The 27,565-nt window shown below is 40.8% G+C and overlaps 2 protein-coding genes across 3 annotated transcripts in view; one reads left to right on the forward strand and one right to left on the reverse strand.

The window, feature by feature from the left end:
* AFF1 (ALF transcription elongation factor 1) overlaps positions 1-15,597 on the forward strand; it is a 183,770-nt gene extending 168,173 nt beyond the window's left edge. The window contains exon 23 of the mRNA XM_081333155.1: positions 15,525-15,597. The gene's annotated coding sequence lies outside the window, so the exon portion shown is untranslated. The remainder of the gene's footprint in view (positions 1-15,524) is intronic.
* On the reverse strand, positions 1,432-23,496 carry KLHL8 (kelch like family member 8). Of its 2 annotated transcripts, XM_081333159.1 has the most exons (10): positions 23,449-23,496; positions 15,760-16,072; positions 13,244-13,792; positions 11,971-12,157; positions 11,677-11,820; positions 10,301-10,412; positions 5,305-5,473; positions 4,747-4,906; positions 3,464-3,665; positions 1,432-2,030 (listed from the first exon to the last, which is right to left on the reverse strand). In XM_081333159.1, the coding sequence occupies exons 2-10, from the start codon at positions 15,958-15,960 to the stop codon at positions 1,907-1,909; spliced, it is 1,848 nt and encodes a 615-aa protein (XP_081189285.1). In that variant the 5' UTR covers positions 15,961-16,072; positions 23,449-23,496; the 3' UTR covers positions 1,432-1,906. The 2 variants fall into 2 exon arrangements, with proteins under 2 accessions (XP_081189285.1, XP_081189286.1); XM_081333160.1 differs by lacking the exon at positions 13,244-13,792.
* Between the last annotated feature and the right edge of the window lie 4,069 nt (positions 23,497-27,565).

Below are 27,565 nucleotides of genomic sequence, written 5' to 3' on the forward strand. Positions count from 1 at the left end.
TTCTCTTGAGCAGTCTTAATAGGAAGGTTGTGGCACTGGTTATAGGCAACAATATACGTTGCGGCCCTGACCCCTGCGCCTGTCCTAACCGAGGAAGAGGACTCCGAGGATGGGGAGGAACTGGCAAGGCCTCCCTCTCCAGGACCCTCCTCTCTGGCAAGGCCTCCGTCTGCATCTGAAGGCTGAGAGGAGCAGCCTGGGAGTAGCCAGGCTGGGACGGAGCTCGAGCAGCTGCAGCAAATACAGTCTAGTGAAGATGACTTATGGCTAGACCCTCGAGAAAGACGCAGGGCCAAGCGTTTGCAGCAACATAGGATGAGTAGGAAGGCCAGGGAGTAGCTGAATCATTGAGCCACACACCACTAGGTACAAAAGGGGGTGTGGCTGCTCTCAGAACTTTGTGACGAACAATAGTTTAAACAACTTCTGGTCACATCTTCGGAACTCTGCTTCTTGTTTGAAACCCTGGTCTGAATTCTTGGCAACACTTCTGTACATCTGCTTCTGAACTGTTTGTTTGGACATTATCTCATTCCAGCGGACTAACGAGCCTGTTTTGCTGCCAAGGCCTTATCTGAAGGCAATTAACTACAGCCTGTAGAATTAACTCTTGCTAGTCGTGCCTGCTTGTCTGTTTGTACTCCGGAGGGGGGAACAGAGTATACCTGATCAATTTCTAAAAACCCAGATAGCCATTGGTGCTTTTGTCCACTGACTCTTTCATTGAATACATTCTTTTCCCCCAAAAAGCCTTGCATAGTACAATAGTAGAATATGTGTACTTTATGGAGGTCTTGGTGCAGTCTTAGTGAATTGTCCCAATGCCGTGGTGCCAAACCTATGGCACGCGTGCCACAGGTGGCACGCAGAGCCCTCTCTGTGGGCACGTGTGCCGTTGCCCCAGTCCTAGGCCTTTAGCTGGGTTTTATAAAACCATTTCACTTTAGGCCTCCGCCATGTGCAAAAAAAAAAAGGTTCAATCAATTTCAGCTTCTTGCGGGAAAAAGAAATCTCACACAGTTGGAATTTATTGATTGAACTTTTTAGTCCCACCCAGTCTGCCGTTACCACTGCAGCCATGCCCACCCAATGGGCCACACCCATTCACCTGGCACCCAACAATACCTAAGTGGGTGTTGGGTTGCAGTTTGGGCACTCGGTCTCTAAAAGGTTCGCCATCACTGTCCTAATGTACAGGTAGTCCTCAACTTACAACAGTTCATATAGCAACCATTCAAAATTACATCAGTGCTGAAAAAAGTGACTTACAACTGTTTTTCCACACAACCATTGCAACATCCCAATCATCACATGATCAAAATTGAGATGTTTGGCAACTGGTTCAGATTTATGATGGTTGCACAGTGTCCTGGGGTCACATGATCCCCTTTTGTTCACCTTCTGACAAGCAAGATCAATGGAGAAGCCAGATTCACTTGATCACCTGTGTTACTAACTTAATAACTGCAGTGATTTATTTAATTGTGGTAAGGTAGGTCATAAAATGGAGCAAAACTTGGTAACAGAAATTTGGGGCTCTATTGTGGTCGTAACTTGAGGACTACCTGCATAAGCATTTCAAAAGGTGCATCTGAGAACATCGCAGAATAAGATTCATAGGTAATAGTTACATTCTGGAATACTTTGTAAGCCAATGTCTGAAATGAAATCATTTATCAAGTTTCCTATGAAGATAAAGGGACATTATTTTAAACTACCATTGAATACATGTTCTATTTTTGAATTGAATACTTCTTATTGTAAGTAAATATTGTTAAAACTTCCACAGCACTCAGACTTTCATACAAAAACTATCCTAGTATATTTACATATATTGCTTTAAACATTTGTACAATAGTGAGGTGGCTTAAAGCATTTCACAATCATTGCAGACTTCAAGCCAAATTCACATGCAGTCCACCACGTTGCTAGAACCTTGACCGACGTCGCGGATTTGACTGCTCAGGCAAGCGCACACAGCAACTCCTGCCCCAGCTCTGCAGTGAGACACGGAGCCCACAAGCTCCCACCTGAAAAAAAAGAAAGAAAGAAATGCAAGTCAAGTTGGTTTGCTTTTTCCTAATCCTAATGTGAAAAAAGTTAGGTTGGAGGTTAGATACATCTCAATCTCATGTACCAATTCAATTTCAAAATATTTTTATTTTTGTGTCTATTTAAATACTTAAGTTGAAATTAAACACATGAAGAAGTTTGCTGAAGGTAGAACAGTAAAGATCATTTTAAACAGAGATTGGGATCACACAAACTCGCAAGCCACTTCAGCCAAATGTGAAATATTGTGAAACCATGGTCCATAAATTATGGCTTAGCTTATTGAAATCTACTTAACAGAGATGCATCCAACAAACTACAGTTAAATAAATCGTGATTCATGACAACATATGACTTCAGTCACTGGACGGGCTCCACACCGCACTCATAAACTATGGTTTGAATCACAATGGCTGAATTACCACAGCAAACTAAGCCAAAATAAGAACCAAAAATCACATTGTGACATGACACAATGAACCAAATTGTTTAAAAAAAATCAATCACTGAAAACAGATTCAAACAAAGACAAAAGCACCAAATTTGAAACCTTTGTACCTTTGTCCACAGGGAGGGTCTGCTCAGGGTCCCACCGGTAAGAGATTGCCGGCGGGTGATACCCAGGGATAGGGCCTTCTCAGTGGGGGCGCCTGCCCTCTGGAACCAGCTGCCAGTGGAGCTGAGGACTGCCCCCGACCTCCGGTCATTCCGCCGGGGCCTGAAGACCTGGCTCTTTGAGCTCTCGGGCCCAGGCTGAGGAGTAACTTATTTTAATCGGGGTTTTAATTGCACAGGGTTAGTTTAATCTTTTTTTAAATTGGTTTTAACTTTTGTATTGCTGGTTTTTTAATTCCCTGTAAACCGCCCTGAGTCCTCAGGGAAAGGGCGGTATATAAATATAATAAAATAAAATAAAATAAATAAATTTCTCCCTAATTTATAAACTCTTGAAAGCAAATTTACTAACAGTAAACTGTGCAGCTTTTAAGCTACAAACAATGCTGAAGAAAAGTAAGGCATGCCAATCCACACCTTAATGTTGCCTCTCTACAAGAGCAAGGGTTTGCTTAAAAATCAATACCTCAAGCTACTCCACACTCAAGAACACTGATTCTAACCACGAAATGTACAGATTTATGAGTAAAAAAAAACTGCTTGATGAGTAGTGTAAAAATATGAAAATTATATATTAAAACTATACCAAAGTCTTCCTACTTTTAATCAGCCAATTAAGCAACGAATAAACCAAAAGGCTGTGAAAAATCATCCAATGAGACCTTGGATGTGAGAGTACAGAGTGCCTTCCTTACAAATTGTTAAAAGTAGCTGCATTGTTTGCAATATATGCGGTTTTGTATGTGCTTAAGCATTACTTTCAAACACTTGGAGTACAAAGATGGCTTCAAATTACCTATTTGCTACTGGATCAAAGGTTTCCACGGTATTCAGATAAGCATTCCCATTATGTCCTCCAACAGCAAAAATTTTGCCCATTAATGTTGCTATGCCAACTCCACCCCTGGGAGTTGTTAGTTCTGCTACATATTCCCACTTATTCGTGCGGGGGTCAAATCTCTCAACCGAGCTAAGTGGAGAATTGTCGTCAAAACCACCTGCACAAAAATATATAGACAGGGATATGATTCTTTGTGGTTAATAGTTTTATAGACCAACAATGTAGGATGCATACCATATATTCTGTTATTCAAACACCATTCAAACACAACATACTTGCTAAGAGAATACTTAACACAAGCAATGATAGGTTTATTGTAAAAGATGGACTATTTCCACTCCAAAAAAAGCTATTACTTTAGCCTAATATTTACAAACTAACATTATCAGGTATGTTACATGCATGTGGTAGAAATCCCTGTAAGACAGACAGGTGACTAGCAAGTAACCAGCTTCTGACCAGCAAACACTAAACCAGGAGCCCTCAATCTTGGCAATTTTAAGATTTGTGTACTTCAACTCCCAGAATTCTGGGAATTGAAGTCCATAAGTCTTAAAAGTTGCCAAGGTTGGAGACCCCTGTACTAAACCCTCTAAAGAAGTAAACTGCTGGAGATCCTTCTCCTCACTCCCTTGAGCATTCAGGAATTGGGTTTGAAAACCATAACAGACTCTTGTAGTCAAACTAAGTCCTCAGAGTAACTCAACATGCCAGGTCCAACTACTTGTCCGGCCCCTGCACCTGCTCCTTCATCAGAAGAGCAGCCTTTATGCTCAGCAGTCAGAATTCACAGACACTCATACTTAGAATAAAAGAGTTGGAAGGGACCTTGGAGGTCTTCTAGTCCAACCCCTTGCTCAAGCAGGAGACCCTACACCACTTCAGACAAGTGGTTCTCCAATTTCTTCTTAAAAACCTCCAGTGATGGAACACCAACTTCTGGAGGCAGGTTGTTCCACTGGTTAATTGTTCTAATTGTCAGGAACTTTCTCCTTATTTCTAGATTGCTTTTCTCCTTGATTAGTTTCCAGCTACTGCTTCTTGATCTGCCTTCAGGTGCTTTGGCAATTAGGTTGACTCCCTCTTCTTTGTGGTAGCCCTGTACATGTTGGCTGCAATGGTTTACTCACAGAAGACTGGTCTTCTCTTCACCACAATCTGCTTCTGTGATTGAAGTTCAAGCAAAGCTCTTGAGAATATAGGGGATCAAAAGGGAGAAAGGGCTGAACATTACTCACCTACCACATATAAACAGCCATGAAGTTCACTAACCCCATTGCCAGCTCTCCGCTGACCCATTTCCTTCACTTCTATCCATTTATCAAGGTAAGGATCATATTTCTCCACACTAGAGAGAGAAGCCACACCGTCATTTCCACCAACAGCATAGACATTATTCTAAAATGAGAAATAAGTTAAGATTCTATAAATTCATATATATACGTGCAGCACATTAAATACATACTTTTATCTTAAATCACATTTTCTAATTTACCCTTTGTCAGCCTAAGTTTAATTATCTCAAAATTAATTTGAACTGTAAAAATGAAAGAGTAGTCGCTGTAATCCAACTGAATAAACTGAAAATGCAAAATTCTGAAAAACGTTCAGCCGTCTCAGATGTTTATAACGATCGTATTGCTCTATTTCCTCTGGCCTGTTCCATTCCACGGCTTATTTACTACTGGAAACTAGGGCCTTAACTGAATATAGTTCCAGTTGAAGGACTCCATGTTATCTATCCTGTTGTTTCTGCTGCAGCAGGCAATGTTTGCTGTTCACTTCAACTTGCTTACCAGAATGGCTACGGCGCCAACTCCTCCCCGAGGGGTGTTCATAGATGCAACTCCGCTCCACTGGTCGGATTCCATGTCGTATCTCTCCACCTCGCTGAAGCAAGTGTTATCGTCTAAGCCTCCAATGGCATAAATGGGACCCCCCAGAGAGGCAAGAGCAATTCCTCTCCTAAAAAAAAAAAGAGCACACAGCCGCTTATCCAACTGAATTTTAAAATAAGGCAACGCGTGTTTTAAAGCACGTGCAGTTTTATCTTTAATTCACTTGGGTGACAAAGGTCAACATGTGATGTAATGTAATAAATCCCAGGTTTTATTTATTACAAATAGTTTACCAAAACAGAAAAAGAAAATACGTTAAGTCATCAAAAAGAACTGCTAGACTGCTGGCGAACCAATCGCTGACTTCCCCCATCACTGAGCTTCCAAAAACCCATTCAAAAAGATCTATCTTAACTGCCTTATGGAAAACCATTAGGGAGAATGCTAGGTATGCCTCTGGGGTCGAGGCAAAATTTCCCATACTGTGAAAGGACAACAAGCCCGTATCCTTTTGATTTCTCTCAGTGAGTATACATAAGCAGAGTCTAGCCTGGCTGAGGAATTCTGGGAGTTGAAGTCCACAAGTCATAAAAGGGGCCATGTTTGAAGATCCCTGGTCTAGCTGGAGGAGCCAAGCCACATAGGTCTTTATAGGTCAACACCCTGAATTAAACTTGGAGTCTATCAGCAACCAATGCAGTGACTATTTATTTTCAATAAATATATTTTAATTTCAATATCCCTTCTGACTATAGAGTTCCCCTTATTATGACCAATCTATTGCCAACTTTGAGAAGCTAGATTTTTTTTAACAACCTATACTGACTAAAAAATATTCCTAGCCCATCTTAGCTACGAATGTCAGATTTAAGACAATTATACGATTGCTTTGCACTTTTTCTGATTTTTAACCTTTTAATCTTAACGCCTCATCTGCATTTCAAATTTCCATTATTCTTTCCCCAAATCGCAAATTTATTTTGGATGAAGATATTTTGTAGCTTTATCTTTGCAGTTTTTATATTTGTTGTTTTATCCACTTGCAGTAAGATGCCCAGAATTGCTTTCGGTGGGATGGGTGGCTGTACAAATGTGATTAATAAATAAATGAAATAAAAAATGAGTATGGAGGCTCTGGGTGTGTTTACTTACTTGGTCCATGACAACTACGTGATAAACAACGTCTCAAAGGAATCTACCGATTTCTTTTCTTTTTTTAAAATATGTTTTATTGATTTTTTAACATAGTCACCTTAATATTTGGTAAACAGTGTGTTGTCTGGGTTTACATTTAAGAAACATTCACTAACAGTGGGTTTCTATAATCTATAATCCACATAATAACTTTACTTGATTTCCTCTTTTTCCGATAATGTTCTCTTTTACCAACCTTAAGTTAATACAATTCTTGTTATTTTGGTAAATAACAATTGAGTATAAAAAATTTTCTAATATTTCTACAGATAATAATCACATCAATATAATATTTCTTTTTTATCTAGTCATTCTGGTTGCCTCATCATGGATCCTGTTTACAATTCTTGTTTACATTTATTTTCCCCACAATGTTCAAAACATTCTTACTGGTTAGGATTTTCTCAAAGTTAATTACATTTAAATATTTAAGTCTATTTTTTCTCATGTAAGCCATCCCAGTACTTTTACCTTTCTTAAGGAATAAATAAGACTAAAAAAAAGAAAAATGAAGAATAAGAATAAAGAAAAAATAAAAGGATAGTATGCTACTTAAAATCCATGTTTCCTATAAGCTAATACATATTTATTTCCATTTTTTTCTGTTCTTTACCATAATTTAAAATATATTTAATCTTTAAATATTCCATTTAATAAATCTAGTTGTCCAGTCTTTTAACTCTTATTCAAAACATTTTTTAATCCATTGTAATTTTCTTAAAGTCAATCACCTTTAAATATCTAAAACATTTCCTTTATATAAGCCATTCCAACTCTTTTATATTACTCATAAAAAGAAGAAGAAAAAGAAAGTACTATTGTTACTTGAGGGGCTCTTCCCTCTTAAAATAAAATTCACATCCAAAATCTATTTCTTTAACCATATTCAAACAGGTGTTTCTTTTTAAAATATTCTCTCTGATAGGTCCCACCATCTATTTTCTTAATTTTCACTTTAGCCTTTTTCTTTTGCGCAGTATCTTTCTTAATCAATATGTTCTGCTGAATCAAATAATCTTTCCATATTCTTGTTATTGTAGATATAAAAGGTAAATCAAGTACAATATCTTTGTAAGAGGCATTTGCCCATTCGTGTTTGTTGAAATCTTTTTCTTTCTTTTTCTGTTTCTCTTATCATTTTTGTCTCTTCAGTTCTACTGTTTTTCCTGACATCTCCGCAGTCCATTTTGTCCAATCTTTTTTCTTATCCTCAAATTTGTTTTGTGGTGTTAAAGCATACATGTCAAACTCGCGACGTCACATGATGTCATGCAACGTATCAGAACTTTTTTGCCATTGTCGGCAATCGGGTGGGTGTGGTTTCGCAGTGACACATCTGGCCTGCGGGCCAGCAGTTTGATACCTCTGTGTTAAAGTATAAGTTGTCTTTTCCAAATCCAGTATTTCTTGTAATTTTTTTTTCACTTGGGTTAAATCATACTTCTTTGTTTTGTTAGGTTCCATCTTTAAGGCTCTATCCCCAAATTTGTATTCAATTATCTGTTTTATCTGTTCCTTCTGTATTGTTATTTTCTGGGATTTTGTTGTTGTAAAGTTAAATTGGAGATGAATTGGTTTACATTTTCAAAGTTATTTGGGATTTCTTTGTAGTTTGAAATAATTGTTGTTTGAATTAGTTGCAACATATCATATGTCTCCTCTTGAAAGGTATTTATTTTTTCTTGATAAGTTCTTTCTATAAGTCTCTGATTTTCCATGGTGACCAAGAATCCAAGTTTTCTTTTCTCTGCAAATAGCTTTAGAGTCAGAGTTAAGAAGATACTTGTAATCCAAAAAGTTAAAAAAGGGTTTTTTTTTGTTCCCTAAAGTTTATAAGTCTCTCTTTGTCTGCAGCCCAGATTGTTTTTTGCCACAGCTGTTCTCTATTGTTAGACCTTTGAAGGTCACAAGTAGAAATTAGTTTTTTCCAGATTTTGCCAAGTCCTATATCAGACATGTCAAACACAAGGCCCGGGGGCCGGATCCGGCCCGCGAAGTGGTTTCATGTGGCCCGCGAAGCCATCCTGGAAACAGTGAGGGAACAGTCCCCACTGCCTTGGCCCTGGCCCAGAGACCCTCCTTCTGCCAGAGACCCTCAGATCTGTCCCACTCCTGCCCAGGCCCCCATAGGCACCCTTGATGCGAACGATGTAGAGCTGGCCATGCCCACACCCAGTAGGCCATATGCACTCTAGCCACGCCCACCCAGTAGGCCACACCCACCTGGCCCCTTGAGGGCAACCGCAATGCTGATGCGGCCCTCAATGAAATTGAGTTTGACACCCGTTATAGAGATTGAATCCAGGGCACTAGTTGTATTCCCTGACATATGCATGTATACATATGCATGCTTACTCCAAAACTGATTAAAATACTTCTTATGAGCCTGAAGCCTTTTTTTATATTTTATTTCCAGTTCTGGCTTGTAGTACATGCTTAGTCCTATTTTGATGTTCTTTCAAATCCAGAAATTTTAACCAGGTTTGTGTGCAAAATTCTGAATTGGGTTAATACAATAATTCACAGGGTCTGCACTCTCACTTCATGTTTTTAATCACTGTAGGATAGAAAGTTGCAGCAGGTTCATCTTATTCCCAAGGTTGGAATATACCCCAAGAGGGGTAACTTTTAGGGCTACGCAGGGCCTCAGATCTGGTTGTCCAAAAGTACTCTGGAAAATGCAAGGATGGGAAGACACCCACGCCTTTTCCCTGGGATTACTAGGAGCCGCTTTTAGGTGTTTCAGACGAGTATTACATTTGTATTCCTATGTGCTCTGAATCACCTTCTAGAACGGACATGTCAAACACAAGGCCCAGGGGCCGGATCCGGCCCGCGAAGTGGTTTAATGTGGCCCACGAAGCCATCCTGGAAACAGTGAGGGAACGGCCCCCACTGCCTTGGCCCTGGCCCAGAGACCCTCTTTCTGCCAGAGACCCTCAGATCTGTCCCACTCCTGCCCAGGCCCCTATAGGCACCCTTGATGCGAACGATGTAGAGCTGGCCATGCCCACCCAGTAGGCCATATGCACTCTAGCTACGCCCACCCAGTAGGCCACGCCTACCCTGGCCATACCCACCCGGCCCCTTGAGGGCAACCACAATGCTGATGCGGCCCTCAATGAAATTGAAAGCCATAGCTGTCATAGTCTTCATCCACCAAAAGATGTCAGCATCGGTTTATTTTTAAAATGAACAAATTGCCTTTAAAATGAGAATCTTAACCATTCAGCAATTTCAAACTTATCCAAATTTAGGTTTTACAGTCATTTTATTTCAATGTTTTGGTCCTCCATAAAAGGTTTAATTCACCGTTTCCGTTAATAAAAGGATGGGGCAAAGATCCCCCTCCTTCATTTTCTGAGGTTTTTTGCTTCTAGGGATTTTTTCTTCTTCAGGAAAGTTGATATGCATGATAGAGAAAATCGATGTTCTTACCCAGATTCAAACGCGTTGTATACAATGAGCTTAAAATAATGCTTTTGACTTCGGTTGCTTGTAGCTTGGGCTAGACTCTGAAGTTAGGCTAGCCTTTTTCCTGTTGGTCTCTGGAAGGCTTCTCCTGAACCTATCGGGTGGTACCCACGACTTCCTTCCTTCTCTTTGGGGCAGCTTCTGGCCCATTTAGGGTCCCCTAACAGGAAGAAATTCGGCCGAAGGGCACGGAGCCCTGAACTCGAGTGCTGCGCTACTGCGCAGGACCGCAAGTCTGGAATCTACCCATTTCTGATAAGGATGGCACACCTCCAAATTTACCTACCTTTTGGTATTCATTGATGCTTTCATCATCCATTTATTTGTGAGAGGATCAAATACTTCCATGCTGCCTAGGTGTTCGTTTCCATCATGCCCACCCACAGCATAAACTTTACCTGAAATGATCAGACAATATATTTCTTAAGAAGAAGAGTAGCCAATCATCTTATTTTATTGCTATTTATCGTTAATATTACAGCAGTTGAAATTGGTACAATTTGCCCCAACATAGCCAGCTGTAGTTAAGAAATGTTTTGCCAAATTAACTGAAATGTTTCTTTTTTCCCCAGAAGAAACTCTTTCTTCCTGTATGACTTGCTGAATTAAATGGCTACAAATGTAAAAGTCAGCAAATTTTACTTTTCTATTAAAGCATTTAATCTATAGGATATCATTACGATTCTTGGAACAAACTAACATCTGACAAAGGATTGGTTGGAAGGACATCACATCACTCTATACAGAACATTCTCCTCCCCTAACTACCTTTTTTGCTTTGCTTTTGTGATAATCATCTTAAATTCAGAGTTTTCTTCCTCCTCGGAAAATATAGTGATTACAGGGTTGACAGAATGACTAGGGGGGCTTTTGCCCAGGTTCGCCTGGTGCGCCAGTTGCGGCCCTATCTGGACCGGGAGGCCTTGTGTACGGTCACTCATGCGCTCGTGACCTCTCGCCTAGACTACTGTAACGCTCTCTACATGGGACTTCCCTTGAAGACTACTCGGAGGCTCCAACTGGTACAGAATGCGGCCGCGAGAGTTGTCTTGGGAGTTTCCCGGTACTCCCATGTTACACCTTTGCTCCGTGAGCTGCATTGGTTACCAGTTGTCTTCCGGGTAAGGTTCAAGGTTTTGGTTATGATCTTTAAGTCCCTACATGGCATGGGTCCGCGATACCTCGAGGACCACCTGCTGCCGGCGTCGACTCCCCTCCGCCCTGTGCGCGCCCACAGAGAGGGCCTCCTCAGGGTGCCTCCTGTCAGGGAATGTCGACTGGTGGCCCCCAGGGGGAGGGCCTTCTCTGTGGGTGCTCCGGCGTTATGGAACCAACTGCCGGTTGAGCTCCGGATGGCATCAGACCTCCGATCCTTCCGTCGCGGGTTGAAGACCCATTTATTCGAACTAGCGGGTCTGGCCTGATGGGGGTACTTGGGTTTTTTATAGGTTTGTTTTATTATTCTGGTTTTAACTTGGGCATTAATTTAATTATCTTTTAATGTTTGTACTGTTGTTTATATTTATGCCCTGTGAACCGCCCTGAGTCCCTTTGGGAGAAGGGCGGTATAAAAATCTCAATAAATCTAAATCTTAAAATCTTAATCATAAAGCTACAATGAAATACAGAATTATTTGACAATAGAATTTTCTTTTTACGAACCTCCCACAGAGATTACTCCTACATGCCTCCTTCTACTGTTCATTTCAGGACCAAAAAACCAGCTATTTTTATTTATTGAGTAGCATTCAATACTGCGAAATGGGTCACCTGATCCACCACGTCCCCCAACACAGAAAAGGACACCTAATAAGAAAAATGAAATGGAGAACACCTTATTTGATAAGATTTAAACTAATTAATACAATTCAGTGGGTATCAAATAAAGCACAGTGAACTCATTAACATGATTTTACAGAATTTATACCATTGGTGTATCAGGAAAAAATAAGATACCTGCTGTGTGTTTCCTTGGCGTTGTCCGAATAGAATATTCAAAATCTGGTACCGTATGACTGCTTAAATGAAGATGGTAGTTTCTTGCTTCATCTAACAAATCTCTGCATTTTAAGTTCTGCTTGACTATTTTTTCTTTTGCGACAACTCCCATAAGGAAAGAAACAGGTAATAGAGGAAGGCGTACCTAGGGGAACAAACATAAACGATGAATTGAACAGCATCAAGACCTAAATTAACATCTTCCCATATCACTTTGACAAATGAGAGAATGCCATGCTACAGAGCATTTTCTTTCTTGCTGCTGCATTATTGAAGGCTGTGAGAATTTTAGCCTACTCTTACCAGATAACCGACATAGTGTCAGCAACGAATTTCAAGAATAAATAACATTTGCTTATCAACAAGCCTGGTTGGTTAAACTAGTTTTAATTTTATTCAACCAGTGCAAAGGTGCAATATGCATGTTTCATTAGGACAAAATTGCAATGCAAGTCCAGATTGGAAAGAATAACACCAAGCACTCTGTACCACTAGAGATGCTACCCAAACCAATTCTTAATGGCCTGTTCATTGAAGACATCCTGAAAGAGCTGAAGATCTTCTCAGCTAAATAGTCAAAAGCCTGCCGATAGAAATCCTACTACGGTATGTTAAATATCATGTGGCAAAGATTATCTCCATTAATGAGCTTACCAGGTACTGTCATTTATTCAAGGTAAACTACAGAAATTGTCTCATCTCAGCAGCAAGCACTAAATGGAGAGGGAATATCCTTGAGGACAAATGACAATGAATTTACTTCCAATTCACCTATTAGGCATTCTTTGGTCATCCTTCCTGCCAGCGTCCTTACCTTATGCTGCAAGTTCTCATTTACATAATTATATAGTGCGGGACTGTCAATATTGAACAAAAGGTGTAACAACAGTGGCTGCTAATTTTCAACCTGGAGACCTAGGCTGATCTAATCAGTAACTGGACAAAGAGCATCAGGACATATAGTGTAAGCTAGGTTAATGGAATCTATTTCCATACTGTCTCCAAGTCTAAATGGAGACAAGAAGTTGAACCTAACAAAACCAAAGGGTACCTGTTTGGCTGAAGTTAGAGAACCACCTGTGCCGTTTATACATACCGTATATAGCTAACACTGCATAAAGAAAAATATGACTGTTTGAAAGTACCACCATAAATGAAAAAAAATACAATCAGAGAAACAATGTAGGTAAATTGTATTAACACTTTTCTCCTACTCTCATCTGGTTCTTACCTGAGCAACTATTTCATCTAACCATAAAGCATGGTGCTGGGGATTGGCCAAAAGCCATTTAATTGCAGCACAATAAACTTGCTTTTCATTCTCAATGCTCAGGTCACTTGAAGACAACAGTTTATGAAGGTGCTGAGGTGATACACTCACAAAGTCTTCACATTCCACCACTTCAACAAAATGTTCACAGGCATAGTGGTCAGCCATGTCCATCAAGTCGACACGGTTGTGACTCTCTGCAAAGGCCCTCACTGCCAGGCAATTTGAAGGATGAAAATGCAGCTTCATGTACTCACAGCAAGCTTTGGCCACTACCTCCACTTGGAGAATGCAGGCAGCATATAAGAGAGGCTGGACATTGTCAACTGTCAGCATTAGTCGGGATGAATACACAAACTTGATCAAGTCTTCAATGGCATCACCGTCAAAATCTTTGATTTCAATCAATGATTGTTTAGCTTCTGCCATTTCAGAAAGAAACATGGCTCTGAAGTAAGGTATAACGCAAGCCAGGACAAGCTTGTGACAAGTAATCAACTTTGAACCCACCTGTAAGGAAAACACGTAAGAACATTAATAGTAGCTCAATTTGGCCTACAGCAGGGATAGGCAACCTTGGCTCTTTTATGACTCGTGGACTCAGGAATTCTGGGAGTTGAAGTCCACGAGTCATAAAAGAGCCAAGGTTGCCTACCCCTGGCCTACAGCAAAGAGAGAACCACAGCTAAATAAATTATTGGTCATGAACACTGAAGAGGGTTTTTAAACATACATTGTACTGATATTGTTTTGACCACACAAGAACTGATCCTAGGTTGAAAACATGTTTTCAAACCCAGAACATTCCAGTAACACCAGGATAGCTGCTCACACTCAAATTTCAAGTGAATTTACAAAAACAAAGCAAGATGACAAAATAAGTATTGGGGTTGGGATTCAGGTGCCCGCCATCATTTAGTAAAGCTACTGTGGCTCATTATTTAAAGGGACTCACAAAGTCCAGAAATTAAATAGAATGTCTGATAACACACTTTATTAATATTTCAGCAAATTGAAAGTTCTTGCAAATATTTTCATTTTGCTTCTACTGTTAGAAAGTGTTACTTATCTGGTGCAAATTTTTCCAGTTTGCCCTTTTTTCTTCCTACCTGAAGATGGTTGAAGTATTAATTTCTATTTTACAATTAACAATTAGCAAATTTATTCAGTTGCTGAATCAGCTGCCCTTTTCATTATTTAATAATAATAATAATAATAATAATAATAATAATAATAATAATAATAATAATGATGATGATGATGATGTTGGAAGGGACCTTGGAGGTCATCTAGTCCAACCCCCTGCTCAGGCAGGAAACCCTGTCCAGTCGCTTCTTAAAGACTTCCAGTATTGGAGCATTCACAGCTTCTGGAGGCAGGCTGTTCCACTGGTGAATTATTCTAACTGTCAGGAAGTTTCTCCTTAGTTCTAGGTTGCTTCTCTCCTTGATTAGCTAACTCAGATAGCTAACTGTGCCAAAACTATCACTATGTCTATTCAACTCCTTTATACTTTTTTTAAAGCTGTATGATAAATTGTACACATGTAACAGCACACCTTTAATGTGAACAACTTTCTGCTTAACCACTAGCTCAGGGGTGTCAAACTCAATTTCATTGAGGGCCACATCAGCATTGCGGTTGCTCTCAGGGGGCCGGGTGGGTATGGCCTGGGTGGGTGTGGCCTACTGGGTGGGCGTGGTTAGTGTGTATGGCTTACTGGGTGGGCGTGGCCAGCTCTACATCGTTCGCATCAAGGGTGCCTATGGGGGCCTGGGCAGGAGTGGGACAGATCTGAGGGTCTCTGGGCCAGGGCCAAGGCAGTGGGGGCCGTTCCCTCACTGTTTCCAGGATGGCTTCGCGGGCCACATGAAACCACTTCGCGGGCTGGATCTGGCCCCCGGGCCTTGTGTTTGACATGTCTGCACTAGCTGAACTGCTAAGCGCAAAACATTGTTTATTCAGCTACAAACTCTTCATAACTATTTCTACAACACATTGTATCTCATTGTAGCTAGTTTCAAGTAAGACCCACACTCTCTTTAACACGAAGGAAGAGGGCATGTTTATGGAGGAATTTCTTATTTGTGCAAAAATTCTCAGTGCACTTTACGTTTTTAGCCTACAAATTCATTCAATGGTACATTTCATGCCAGTTAAATGGACTCATCTATGTACTATATTTTTAATAGTTGTATATCTTTAAATTAGACAGTGATATTTTTTTTTCATTTGTGTTCAGATCCCTCAACATAGCACCATTGCAGGATTCCAACAAGCACCAATTGCTCTATTATATCTGCAAGTTTTCTAGCAACTTTTATATATTAAAAAAGTGATGCAACCGCTTGAAATTCATTCCCAGTCAGTAGAAAATATAAATGATGAAAAGCAAATACATCTTCTAGTACTTCACAAAATACATGGGAAATTCCATACAGAAATTCAAAAGTTATATAGAAGATATGAATCGCTACCTTTAGCGTCACATCACAAAGCTCCCCAGTTTCATAGAAATGGAGAAGAGAGCTGTGAAAATCCTTCCAAGCTTCATTTGCTTCAAATATAAATGTGTCTTCTTCCCCATCGCTGTTCAAAGGTGTCCTTTCATGCTTTTGATGTCTTTTTCCCGTCACCATATGTTTTCCTTGTTCTGGCACCATTGATTCAGAAGCCATTAGCTGTTTATCTCTTTCCAAGTGTACTTTTAGTCTCCATGAAACGACACAGCACACATCCTACGGTATTATGCACCCCAGCTAACATCCATTTGACTATAGCCAATATCTCCTGATTTTAAAAAAACAACATAAAACAAAACAGGTAGGTATTTCTCTCAGTTGTATGCCTAAAACATATATTTCCACAAACACTTGACAAGCTACTATGCTGCTGTTGCAGATAAATTCTGCTGCAATGCAAATAAATGGAAAACCCAAAAAGGGGTTTGTAATATAGTCTTTGAATGGAACTGGAATTAGTGTATTTTGAAAAGAGACCGAATCAAGGAAGCTGTGAGGAAGGATAAATCATGCACTGTCTTCAACATTTAGCGGAAGCTCATGATAATTATTTTCTTTATATACTGACAAAGGACACATGAGGTCCTGCAAGTCTACCCAGAGTAGCACGAAGAGAAAACAAACCATTGAAAACCAGGGACCTTTCTGCTTAACAAGAAGTAGATCCTGTCACACTGACATTGTTTATTGGCATTTTACCAAAATAAGAATTAACACTGCAGGACATTCCTTTTTCTGGATGCATCTAGTTTTCTGTACTGACACACGAACAAAGTTTAGTCAAAATCCAGCAAAACTGAAGAACTATGAATTAAAATAATTATTATTGAGAAGAAATCAGACATGTTCTACTACAAATATGTAAGTTTACTCTTACTATTTATTCTGACTACACCTTCAAGCAAAAAAAAAAATCTGTTACTGTACCCATACGCTAATGAAACCGAAGTGGGTGTTTTCTTCAAGGAAAGAGATAAAATCTGAGCACGAATATAATTTAGTTTCTAATATGGGACCATTTTAGCTCAATGACTAGATGAAGTCATCAGTAATTGGAACTATCGTGTATGCTTCTAAAACAGTGGTTTCTGAACTGTAGCCTACAACCAACTCCAAGCAAGTAATATTATTCCAAAATATGAACAAGAATCGAGGGGTAGGGTCCCCACAGTAGGCCTTGCGCTACTCAAGATAAGGAAAAAAAAATACCTCCCAAATTAAGTGCACAACCTGCTCATGAAGGAGTCACAGGTAACCTGACACAATTTCAGAATACGGTTCTCTTGCCCATGAACAACTCTCCTACCGAGCGTCTCTCTCTTTACTTTGTCTTGAACCCTTGCTAATACATGAGGTATCTGTTCTCACTAGAGGTGCAAGTGACCAAGCTCAAATGACCCTACTTTGGACACATTATGTGAAGACTTAACTCTGGTGAAGGCTTTAATGCTGGCTAAAGTAGTAGGAAGAGAAAAAAGGCAACCAGCAGTAAAGTGGACCGACTTAATTATAGTGGCAATGAGTTCACCATTAGAAAACATGAAAGAAAGGTTAGGGACAGATCATCACAGAAAACATCTATCTATGTCAGATATGTCAAACACAAGGCCCGGGGGCCGGATCCGGCCCACGAAGTGGTTTCATGCGGCCCGCGAAGCCATCCTGGAAACAGTGAGGGAACAGCTCCCCACTGCCTTGGCCCTGGCCCAGAGACCCTCCTTCTGCCAGAGACCCTCAGATCTGTCCCACTCCTGCCCAGGCCCCCATAGGCACCCTTGATGCGAACGATGTAGAGCTGGCCACGCCCACCTAGTAGGCCATACGCACTCTAGCCAGGCCCACCCAGTTGGTCACACCCACCCGGCCCCCTGAGGGCAACTGCAATGCTGATGCGGCCCTCAATGAAATTGAGTTTGACACCCCTGATCTATGTGGTTGCTAACTAACAACAACTTGATGGCACAAAATCAATCAATCGTGAAAGAGTGGGCAGCTTCTTTTGCTCATATATTTATTTTAAAATGATGGGGAATATTTAAAACTATCTGTTTACAATTTAACAAAGAATCAGTACAATTAAAATTAACATTTAATTTTCCCTAGGCATTAAAAAAATGTGACATGAACTTTTTGCAATGAAGCCCTCGGGGAAACCATACAAAAATTAGTAAGGCCCTCAGTCTTATGAAAATGGAGCATCTTAATGGTATCTTAAGACACTCTAAGCAATGATAAGCACCTAATTCATATGTCAAATCAAATGTTATAGCTCCTTGTAACACTTCTGCATGAGAACCCCAGTGATTTAAGCAAAGCAGTTATCAGTTGTTGCAAAGTTAAAAAAAAAACATGAAGTGTTCACCCGCCGAAATAACTCAAATAATAGAAATGGCACGGAACGTATCGAAGAGCCTAAAGAATTCAAATGTCTGAAGCTGCTCCACAATACATCAGAAAATGTCAAATCTACTTCTAACAATGTAAACTGTTCCATTCTTGTCACAACAGAATACAATAAATGGTCTCTTCTCCTTTTCTTCATTGCTAAATTTGGAAATGATTCTCCACAGTCACAAGCTTCATCTCTCAATATTACTTCAGAGGAAAACGATCTATATTTAAAACGACAACCTCCAAAGAAAGGCAAAAAACAAAATTAGAGAAATAAAAATCCTATGGAGCTTGTTAAATAGAGCTGTCAGCTGAAACAAAATTTGCAGATTTTCTTCCCAAGAAATGTGTGCATGCATCTGTATATGCACATAGGTATACAAATATCCTTGTCCAAAACTGTATCCATCAATTACTGATTAAAATTTATTTATTCTAAATTAAGATATCTCGTTGGTAAAAATAATTGCATATCACTTATATTACCAATTATTCTCACAAATAACGAAAGACACACATATCTTGTCCATTCTTGCAGCAAGGAAAAAAAAACAAACAGGTGGAAATAGTCTAAGGGAAAAGGAAGATAATTGATTTATAATTTACAGAATGAGTTAAAATTCACTGGGAAAAATTATTTCTAAACAAAGGCTTCAAAGATACTCATGCAGATAATCAGCAGAGATGTTTATATTTTTTGCCCCTTTCTTTTTTGCAAGCCTCTAATCTTACCAATAAAGATAAAGGTATCTCCCACACACACCTCTTGCTTTAAAAGTACTGAATACAAACATTAATGTCTGGAATGACTATCTACAATACTTTAGAATTTATTCTATGATCAAACTCATAAACTGCTGGTATTGCATGAAGTGGTAACTGAACAGGTGATAACTGCACAATTTAGTTCTCTTTTACAGTGCATTTTAAAGAGGATATGTTGCTATTTTAATTCTTAAAACATTTATGTTTTAAAATAATAACAGTGCCACCTTTTAAGCGTGACTTGAAATGATTTGTCTTCAGTTTCCAATATTTTAATAAAGCAAGAGAGAATAGCTTCTTCCAAAGACCTCTTTGGCATAGTCAACAATTGAAATTAGAATAGGGGAAACAAAAAAGGTCGCACTAGGAAAGTCCTATCCCCAAACTTTCAGTATTATTGTGGGATAAGTGGAGGCCTCTGATTAGTACTGGATTCTCCCAGTACAAAGGAATTGGTGGCGATCAGCTGCTGGGAGCCACAGGTGAGCCAGTCGGGGTCATGGGCGGGCGCGATGAAGGGGGTGGGTGCTAGGGAGGCAACGATGAGGGGCATTTTTATTTTTACCATCCTGTGTGGGGCAGCCAAAAAGGAAGAGATGGTGATGTGATAGATGGATGCCCCAACTGAGCTGTCCTTCTGGGTGTGGGTGTGTGTGGTAATGGTGGCGACAAAGAACCTGGAAAGGTCCCCAATCCAAAGCTGTGCCCAGCACAACCTACACAGGACCTGCATGCAGTGGGGGCAGGGCTACCGCTGGCCATACTGACGTTTGGCTTTCAAAATCCATGCTGCACCCAGTTCCTCTGGGATTGCCTTGTGTGGGCACTGATCCTGGAGGCAAAGAGGTTGCTGGCGGCTATACCCAGACTGGTTTTAAGCAGATGTGTGCCCCCTTTTACTTGCTGCCTCCTTCCCCGCTTACAACCTCCCTTTTTCCTACTGTAGTCTGCAGCACTTGCAAGGCAGGGAGTCGTTCCTCTCACCTACTCCTAAATTTGCAAGGACAGACTTCCCTTCAGGCTTTCTCACCTACGGGAGCTGCAAAAAGCTTAGCGAAAAGGAAGGTGGCTGAGTTCCAGAGCCGGCACTATTTTCAGATTCAGCCCAATGATGGGCCCGTCCTGCCCTGGCTGGCTGGGAGAATGGGCGAGACAGTGGCGAATCGATGGCTCTTTTTCTGGCTGCTGGTTTCTCCAAAGAAAGGCCAGTGGGCTCCATAAAAGGTAAAGGTAAAGTTTCCCCCGCACATGCATGCTAGTCGTTTCCGACTCTAGGGGCCGGTGCTCATCTCCGTTTCAAAGCCAAAGAGCCACCGCTTGTCTGAGGACGTCTCCGTGGTCATGTGGCCGGCATGACTAGATGCCAAAGGCGCACGGAACGCTGTTACCTTCCCACCGTAGTGGTCCCTATTTTTCTACTTGCATTTTTACGTGCTTTTGAACTGCTAGGTTGGCAGAAGCTGGGACGAGTAACAGGCGCTCACTCTGCTACGCGGCACTCAGGATTCAACCCGCCAAACTGCCAACCTTCTGATCGACAAGCTCAGCGTCCTAACCCACTGAGCCACCGCGTCCCTAATAGTGGGCTCCATACCTTCTACTAAAAGGATTTCCAGGGTGTTGAGGTAGCAGAGGCAGAATGCAGTGGTCTCTTCATCTCAGCCAAAAGGGAAGAGTTGGGGAGGGAGAAAATAGGAGGGGGAGTTGGAGTGAGTTCTCACATGGCTGAAAAATTGTGGCCGGATGCTGCAATGGTCATAAACACAGGCCAGTCACGTGCCCAAATGTTGATCACATGACCATGGGGATGCAGTGATTGTTGTTAAGTCTAAGGCCCAATCATAGGTCCCTTTTGTCAGCAATACTGTAATTCTGAACAGTTGCTCAACAAATGGATGTAACCCCAAAACTATCTGTACAACTACAGATAATCCTCGACTTACAACCATTTGTTTAGTGACCTTCTGAAGTTGCAACAGCAATGACCATTTCACACTTACAACTGTTGCAGCATCCCCATAAGCCCATGATCAACTGGCATGTATTTTATCACAGTTCCAGTATCCTGTAATCTTCCCAGCCAACATCCGACAAGCAGTCAATGGGAGAAGCCAGATTCACTTAACAACCGCATGATTTACTCAACGACTGCAGTCATTCACTTAACCACTGTGACACAGTGTCATAAAATGGGGTGCAACCTACTTAACAACTCTCTTGCTTAGCAACAGAAATTCTGGGCTCAATAAATCTAGGTAAACAACAGTTAAATGAGGCAAAGTTAGAACTACAGAATTAAATGCCTGAGCACATACTTGTTTCAGGATTTTATCTTTAGGATCAGACCTGGAGTTGGCATGCACATTTTTTCACATGCAAATTGATTCTAAATTCCACTTGCTTTTCTCCCAGCTTCTACATTTCCTGAACTAAGGCTAACCTTTGACATATGCATCATGGAGAGGAATGTAAATGACAGAACAATAGCTTCACTATTCTGTGTTCCACAGCTCAGCAGACCAGGTCACTATTCCAAGGCAATACTACACCAAAGTAGAAAGAATGGGGGGGGGGGAGAATGTGTGTATGTATGCATATGAATGGAACAGTACTTTCTTAATATTTTGAATTTGATTGATGGCACATATGCCAACAGAATTAGGTAATAATCAATGTACTCTCTGTAACATAAATGGTATAGCTCTACCAATTTAAAACAATGTTAACTGGAAAAATAACACTAGAGAAAATAATATGTACCTGAGCATTTTGTAGAAGATAAAAATAGTATTTTGGCTTCAGACAGAGGTTGAGAGAGAGAGGATGAAATTTCTCTAGGGAATTAATTTTGCAATATAGGTGAATCAAGTATCTCTTTCTGTGATCATACTAGAGATATGACTGAAAGTATGCCTGGGAGGCCAATCACAAGAACAAAGGCAAGTTTACATGCTTGTAACTGATGCATAATCTGCTCACAAACCACGCCAGTTTTTTTTTAAAAAAACCAGAAATCAGTACAGCTGATTCAACATTCAAGTATTATATACTGTGCAACACTGACTTTACAACACAAAATAAGTGATCTTTCACAATAAAATGTACTTTTTAAAGTATAAGATATACTGGGAAACTATGCTGCTTTGATGGAAATAAACGTATTTTACCACTGCAAGATCTCAAGAACGAACCATTTCTGTTGGGAGCAGTTGCAACATTTGATATTTAGGGAAATTCTTGTCCACAGGAGTTACGGCTAACACAAAACCAAGAATCCTAAATAAGATAATAGCTCAAATACCAACACATACCTTTCTCAACCAGACAGCCAAGACATATTGTAATGAGCATGTAACTTCCTTCTACTGCATTGAGTTCCTAGTTCAAGTAACTATAAATGTTTTACAGACTTCACTGCAACCGTAAGCAGGAAGCAATTAACAGTGGAGCAATTCTGTTTGGCTAGTATCATGAAACTTCAGTCAGCAGTGTGTGTGTAATACATGAAAATTATCTCCTCCCTTTTATTGTTTATTTGAAGGTCATCATGCTTAGCATTCATCAACCTTTTTTGTAATCATCGATCTTCCCTTCTTGAAATTATAATCTTCTTCCATTACTTTGTCATTCTCTAAAAAGTCATATATACTTCACACACACACACAGCATCTGAAACACACTCAGTTGGTTTCTTCTTCTACCTTTTTCTCATATCCTGCATTATGTCATCTGGGGAAAATTTATTTTTTTCCTGTATACACCTACAAAAAGAACTGGGTTCTTCTCTCTCTCTCTCTCTCTCTCTCTCTCTCTCTCTCTCTCTCTCTCTCTCTCTCTCTCTCTCTATATATATATATATATATATATATATATATATATATATATATATATATATATATATATATATATATATATATATATATATATATACACATACATATACATACATACACACACCTCCAATAAACAAAATGCAAAAAGTAACCCTCCCAGTTTTAAAACCACTCCTTCAGCCTTTCTCAACCTTGGGTCCCCAGCCATTATTCCAAACCAAGCCACCATGGCCGAGGATCAAGAATGAGCTGGAGCCTAACACCAATATCGTCACCCAGTTTACATTCCCAGCTGCTTTTCCTCGACACAATTCCCACCCCCACTCCTCCATTAATATTTCTTTTTTTTTTTAATCCAACTGCTTCTCTGCCAGAGGACGGACCCCCTCCACCCGCTTGCAACGTCAGCAGGCGGTCTTAAGGCGTGCTTTTTGAAGGGAGGAAAAAAGTGCCTCTGAGCATGTACAGAGTCTCTTCCTCTCGGCGAAGGGAAAAGCCCGAAATACGTAGGATTGCAGAAGCCTTGGCTTATTCGGGAAAGTAAAAAAAACAAAAACGTCCAGCCCTCTCCCCTGTCGAGATGCAGAGAGCCCCGTCGCCCCCTCCTACTAAGCCTCCCCGCCTCCCTCCATCTTAAGTTACAAGGCAGCCGCACCGAGGACCGTTACCGTCCACGCGCGCCACCGCCAAACGCTCCCCATCCGTCAAACACACAAGGAGGACGCGCAGGCGCCGTGGTTTGGCGCGGGATGAGTGGGCGGGGCAGAAAAAGGAAAAAAAAAAGAAAAAGAAAACTTGGAGGGAAGATGGAAGAAGGGCAGCGCGTCTGCGCTCAGGGCTCCCACCCCTGAAATCACTGGTTTGCGCATGCGGTTATTGTGGTGCCGTTAGCCCAGGGGTAGGCAACCTCGGCTCTTTTATGACTCATGGACTTCAACTCCCAGAATTCCTGAGCCAGCATGGCTGGCTCAGGAATTCTGGGAGTTGAAGTCCATGAGTCATAAAAGAGCCGAGGTTGCCTACCCCTGCGTTAGCCGCTCCTTACCGTTCTGGAAGAGAGAGAAACGAGGTGTATCGCCGCCAGACGAGAAGATCTGCGCATGCGTTGCGGTCAAAGGATTGTTTTAAAAGGCTCCGGATAAGGCGTTGATGGGAATCGTAGTTATGTCCAGAGGTGCAGCGAATTAGTGCCTCGTTCTCCAACCTTGTCAGCTCCTCAAAAGGACCCAGGAGCCTCCAACCCTTGAAAGGCCTTCGCTTGTAGGACAGTTTGAATGCTAATAATGCACAATAGCGAGTATCATCAACGACATCATCTGAAGTTTACCGAAAAAGCTGGGGAAATCCGAAAGGGTCAAAATGGTGTCCAAAACTGCAATCAAATCCCTGCCTCTTGTGTATGTGGCTCCCATTAAAAAGGGGCGGGTTTTCATCACATGGTGACAGCTGCCATCTGGACTCTATACCAGGGGTCTTCAAACTTGGCCCTTTTATGACTTGTGGACTTCAATTCCCAGAATTCCTCAGCCAGCATGCCTGACTGAGGAATTCTGGGAGTTGAAGTCCACAAGTCATAAAAGGGCCAAGTTTGAAGACCCCTGCTCTATACAAACACACACACACACACACACACACACACAGAGAGAGAGAGAGAGAGAGAGAGAGAGGATCTTTTTGCAAAATAAATAATTTAAACGAAAAGAAAAGTAATAAGAAAAGTAAAAGTGATAAGTAAAAAGGAAAGAATAAAGACCTAAAGAAGCTGCTTTCAGTCTTCTGTACAGCAGTTATAAATTTATTTGCAATTTATTCTCTTTACGCTTACATCATGGCACTCTTCTTTCCTTATTCTACCCTTTCTAATCATCAAATCCATAAATCAAAAGTTCATTTTTTTCCTGTTTTCGGCAAAAAGTCCACAAAGGAGGTCCAGTCACTAATGTATGTAGCTATTGCCTATTCCCTAATCAAACACGAATTTGGTCGTCTCTGCAAATTCTTGTCCTCTTCATCAACCAGTCCTCCATTGTGGGTATTTCAGAGTCCTTCCGCAGCCTCTCACCTCTTCAGAGAAAGTAAATATAGAAAGATGGTTCTCTGTCGCTCAGCGTCCTAGGTGCATCTGACCTAACAATGGCAAGGTTGTTGGAAGGCAGTAATTTTGCAAGTCACTTAGAGATGCCATGGAGTTGGGGAAATGTTTTGTTAAAATAAACATATAAAATGATATGACTGCTTCCTATATTCTACTATTGCTGTCTCTAGACCAGAGGTCCCCAATCTTTTGGGCACCAGGGACCAGTTACGTGGAGAGAGGTTTTTCTGTCGACCAAAGGGTGCATGGTTTTGTGTGCTGCCTGCATCCCGTGGATGGGGCTTTGCTTGTTTGTCTGGACCAGTTGGTGGCATGCCGTGGACCGGTACTGGTCCACGCACCGGGGGTTGGGGACCCCTGCTTTATACTACTACTATGACAATTATTATAATATACTATTTTTTAATTACTATGACAATGTTTGCACTAAATTATATTACTATTCCATGTACGATATGCTATTACTGTTCAATTATTATTACCTATTACTCTTGCAGGAAGCCCCCTCCCCAAATTAAAATATTCTTTATTCTTCATATTAAAAAGATGCAGAATATTATATTTCCCCAAAGGGAGAAATGGAGAAAAAAATCTTAACAAAGGCAGAAAGCAGCCCCAGTGTTTCTTAATAGCTTCAAGCAGAAGCCTCAAGTCTTTAGAGATGGATATTTTGTACTATTAAGAAAGACTGGGCCACTCTATTCATAGACAAAATGCCTTCAGCCCCCACAGCTGATGGGATTAAGAATTTACATTCCCCCACCCAAATCCAAAGAGAGGACATGATCTTTTAGGCATAATAGGGGTCACACAACACCCTCTTCAGACTAGCAAAAGACACAAAAGTCCACCTCATTGCACAACCCAGAAACGTTTCCGCTTCAAAGTGTCAAGAGCCCCATAGAGATCCATCCACTCACCCAGACAGTTGGATCAGCCACCCTAGAAGCATGCTGCTGTCACTGAAGTTTCTGGCAACTAAGTAAAGAGATCTCCTTTCCAAAATGCCTACCTTCTGCAGCAACCTCCCGGCATGGAACAGGACCTGATTTTTCTTCCAACGCTCTGTTCTCTTCCAAAACACACATCTCCCCCCCATCTTCCCCCCACATCTATGTCAAAGTTACAGTGCTATTGGCAACTCTGCCATGCTGCTGCTGGAGTTCAAATGGGAAGGAAAGAAGACAGCATATAGGTGCCTACAATTTCCTATTCCACAGGGTCCAGATAAAGTCATTATAGCTCAGATAGACCTTGACTCCAAAAAGACAGATTTTAAAAAGATATACTTTCTTTTGCCATACTTACCTATTTTCATCATGCCTTTCATCCTCTGTATAGATCACAGGTCTGCAACCCGCGGCTCCGGAGCCGCATGCGGCTCTTTCAGCTGTCTCCTGCGGCTCCCAGTCCTTTGCCATGTGCAGTCCAAAAAGTAAAAAGAAAAAAAAGTGGAACTAAAAAAGTTCAACCAATCAATTCAAATATGCAGGGTAGGTGCATATCTCGCCTTGGCTCCACTCTTCAGTCAAACCCTGTTCTGCGCATGCACGCATATGCACACATTTTTTGCGGCTCCCAGTTTTTCCTTTTGTGAGGGAACCGGTTCCGAGTGGCTCTTTCACGGTTTCAGGTTGCTGACCCCTGGTATAGATGAACATCTACATAAATAATAATAATAATAATTAATAATAATAATAATAATAATAATAATAATAATAATAATAATAATAATAATAATAATAATAATAAATAATAATAATAATAAGTTGGAAGGGACCTTGGAGGTCATCTAGTCCAACCCCCTGCTCAGGCAGGAAACCCTATACCATTTCAGACAAATGGCTGTCCAGTCTCTTCTTAAAAACTTCCACTGTTGGAGCATTCACCACTTTTGGAGGCAGGTTGTTCCACTGGTTAATTGTTCTAACTGTCAGGAAGTTTCTCCTTAGTTCTAAGTTGCTTCTCTCCTTGACTAGTTTCCATCCGTTGCTTCTTGTCCTGCTTTCAGGTGCTTTGGAGAATAGCTTGACTCCCTCTTCTTTGTGGCAGCCCCTGAGATATTGGAACACTGCTATCATGTCACCCCTCACCCTTCTCTTCATTAAACTACACATACCCAATTCCCGCAACCGTTCCCTATATGTTTTAGCCTCCAGTCCCTCAATCATCTTTGTTGCTCTTCTCTGTACCCTTTCTAGAGTCTCAACATCTTTTTTACATCGTGGTGACCAAAACTGGATGCAGTATTCCAGGTGTGGCCTTACCAGGTGTGGCCTGTACCATTGATACAGTTTGATGCGCTGCCTTCACTGGAGACTACAGGAAGACTTCATAGCACTCTTTTGCATGGTGAAGTCCTTTAAAGATTGTGCCACATTTGGAACTAGATTGTCTCATGTCACTTCTGGCATCTTGATGTCATTGAACCATTTATGAGCAACATTTCCCATCTGCTTCAATTCGTGATTATGCATTGGCTGTTGCAAGATGAACATAAAAAGCTAAAAAAAAATTAGATGTGGTAAAGGCCATCAGAAACAGCCAAATTTTCTCTATAACATGTTAAATCCAGTTTTTTGTCTATTCATTCACTTGTACATTTATTGACTGATTTGTTCACAGTTCTTCCATGAGTTATCTATAGAAATACAGGACAACAATTTTTAGTCTCTGT

The sequence above is a fragment of the Vipera berus genome (genome assembly GCF_964194415.1).
Source record: "Vipera berus genome assembly, chromosome: 7".
NCBI lineage: Eukaryota > Metazoa > Chordata > Lepidosauria > Squamata > Viperidae > Vipera > Vipera berus.

Bases quoted from the DNA above. Each gene is read 5' to 3' on its own strand.
- KLHL8 (XM_081333159.1), bottom strand. From the start codon at position 15,960: ATGGCTTCTGAATCAATGGTGCCAGAACAAGGAAAACATATGGTGACG. The intron at 12,158-13,243 runs GTAAGAACCAGA...TTGTTCCCCTAG, and splicing joins TAGATGAAATAGTTGCTCAG to GTACGCCTTCCTCTATTACC. The intron at 5,474-10,300 runs GTAGGTAAATTT...TTTTTTTTTTAG, and splicing joins GCATCAATGAATACCAAAAG to GAGAGGAATTGCTCTTGCCT.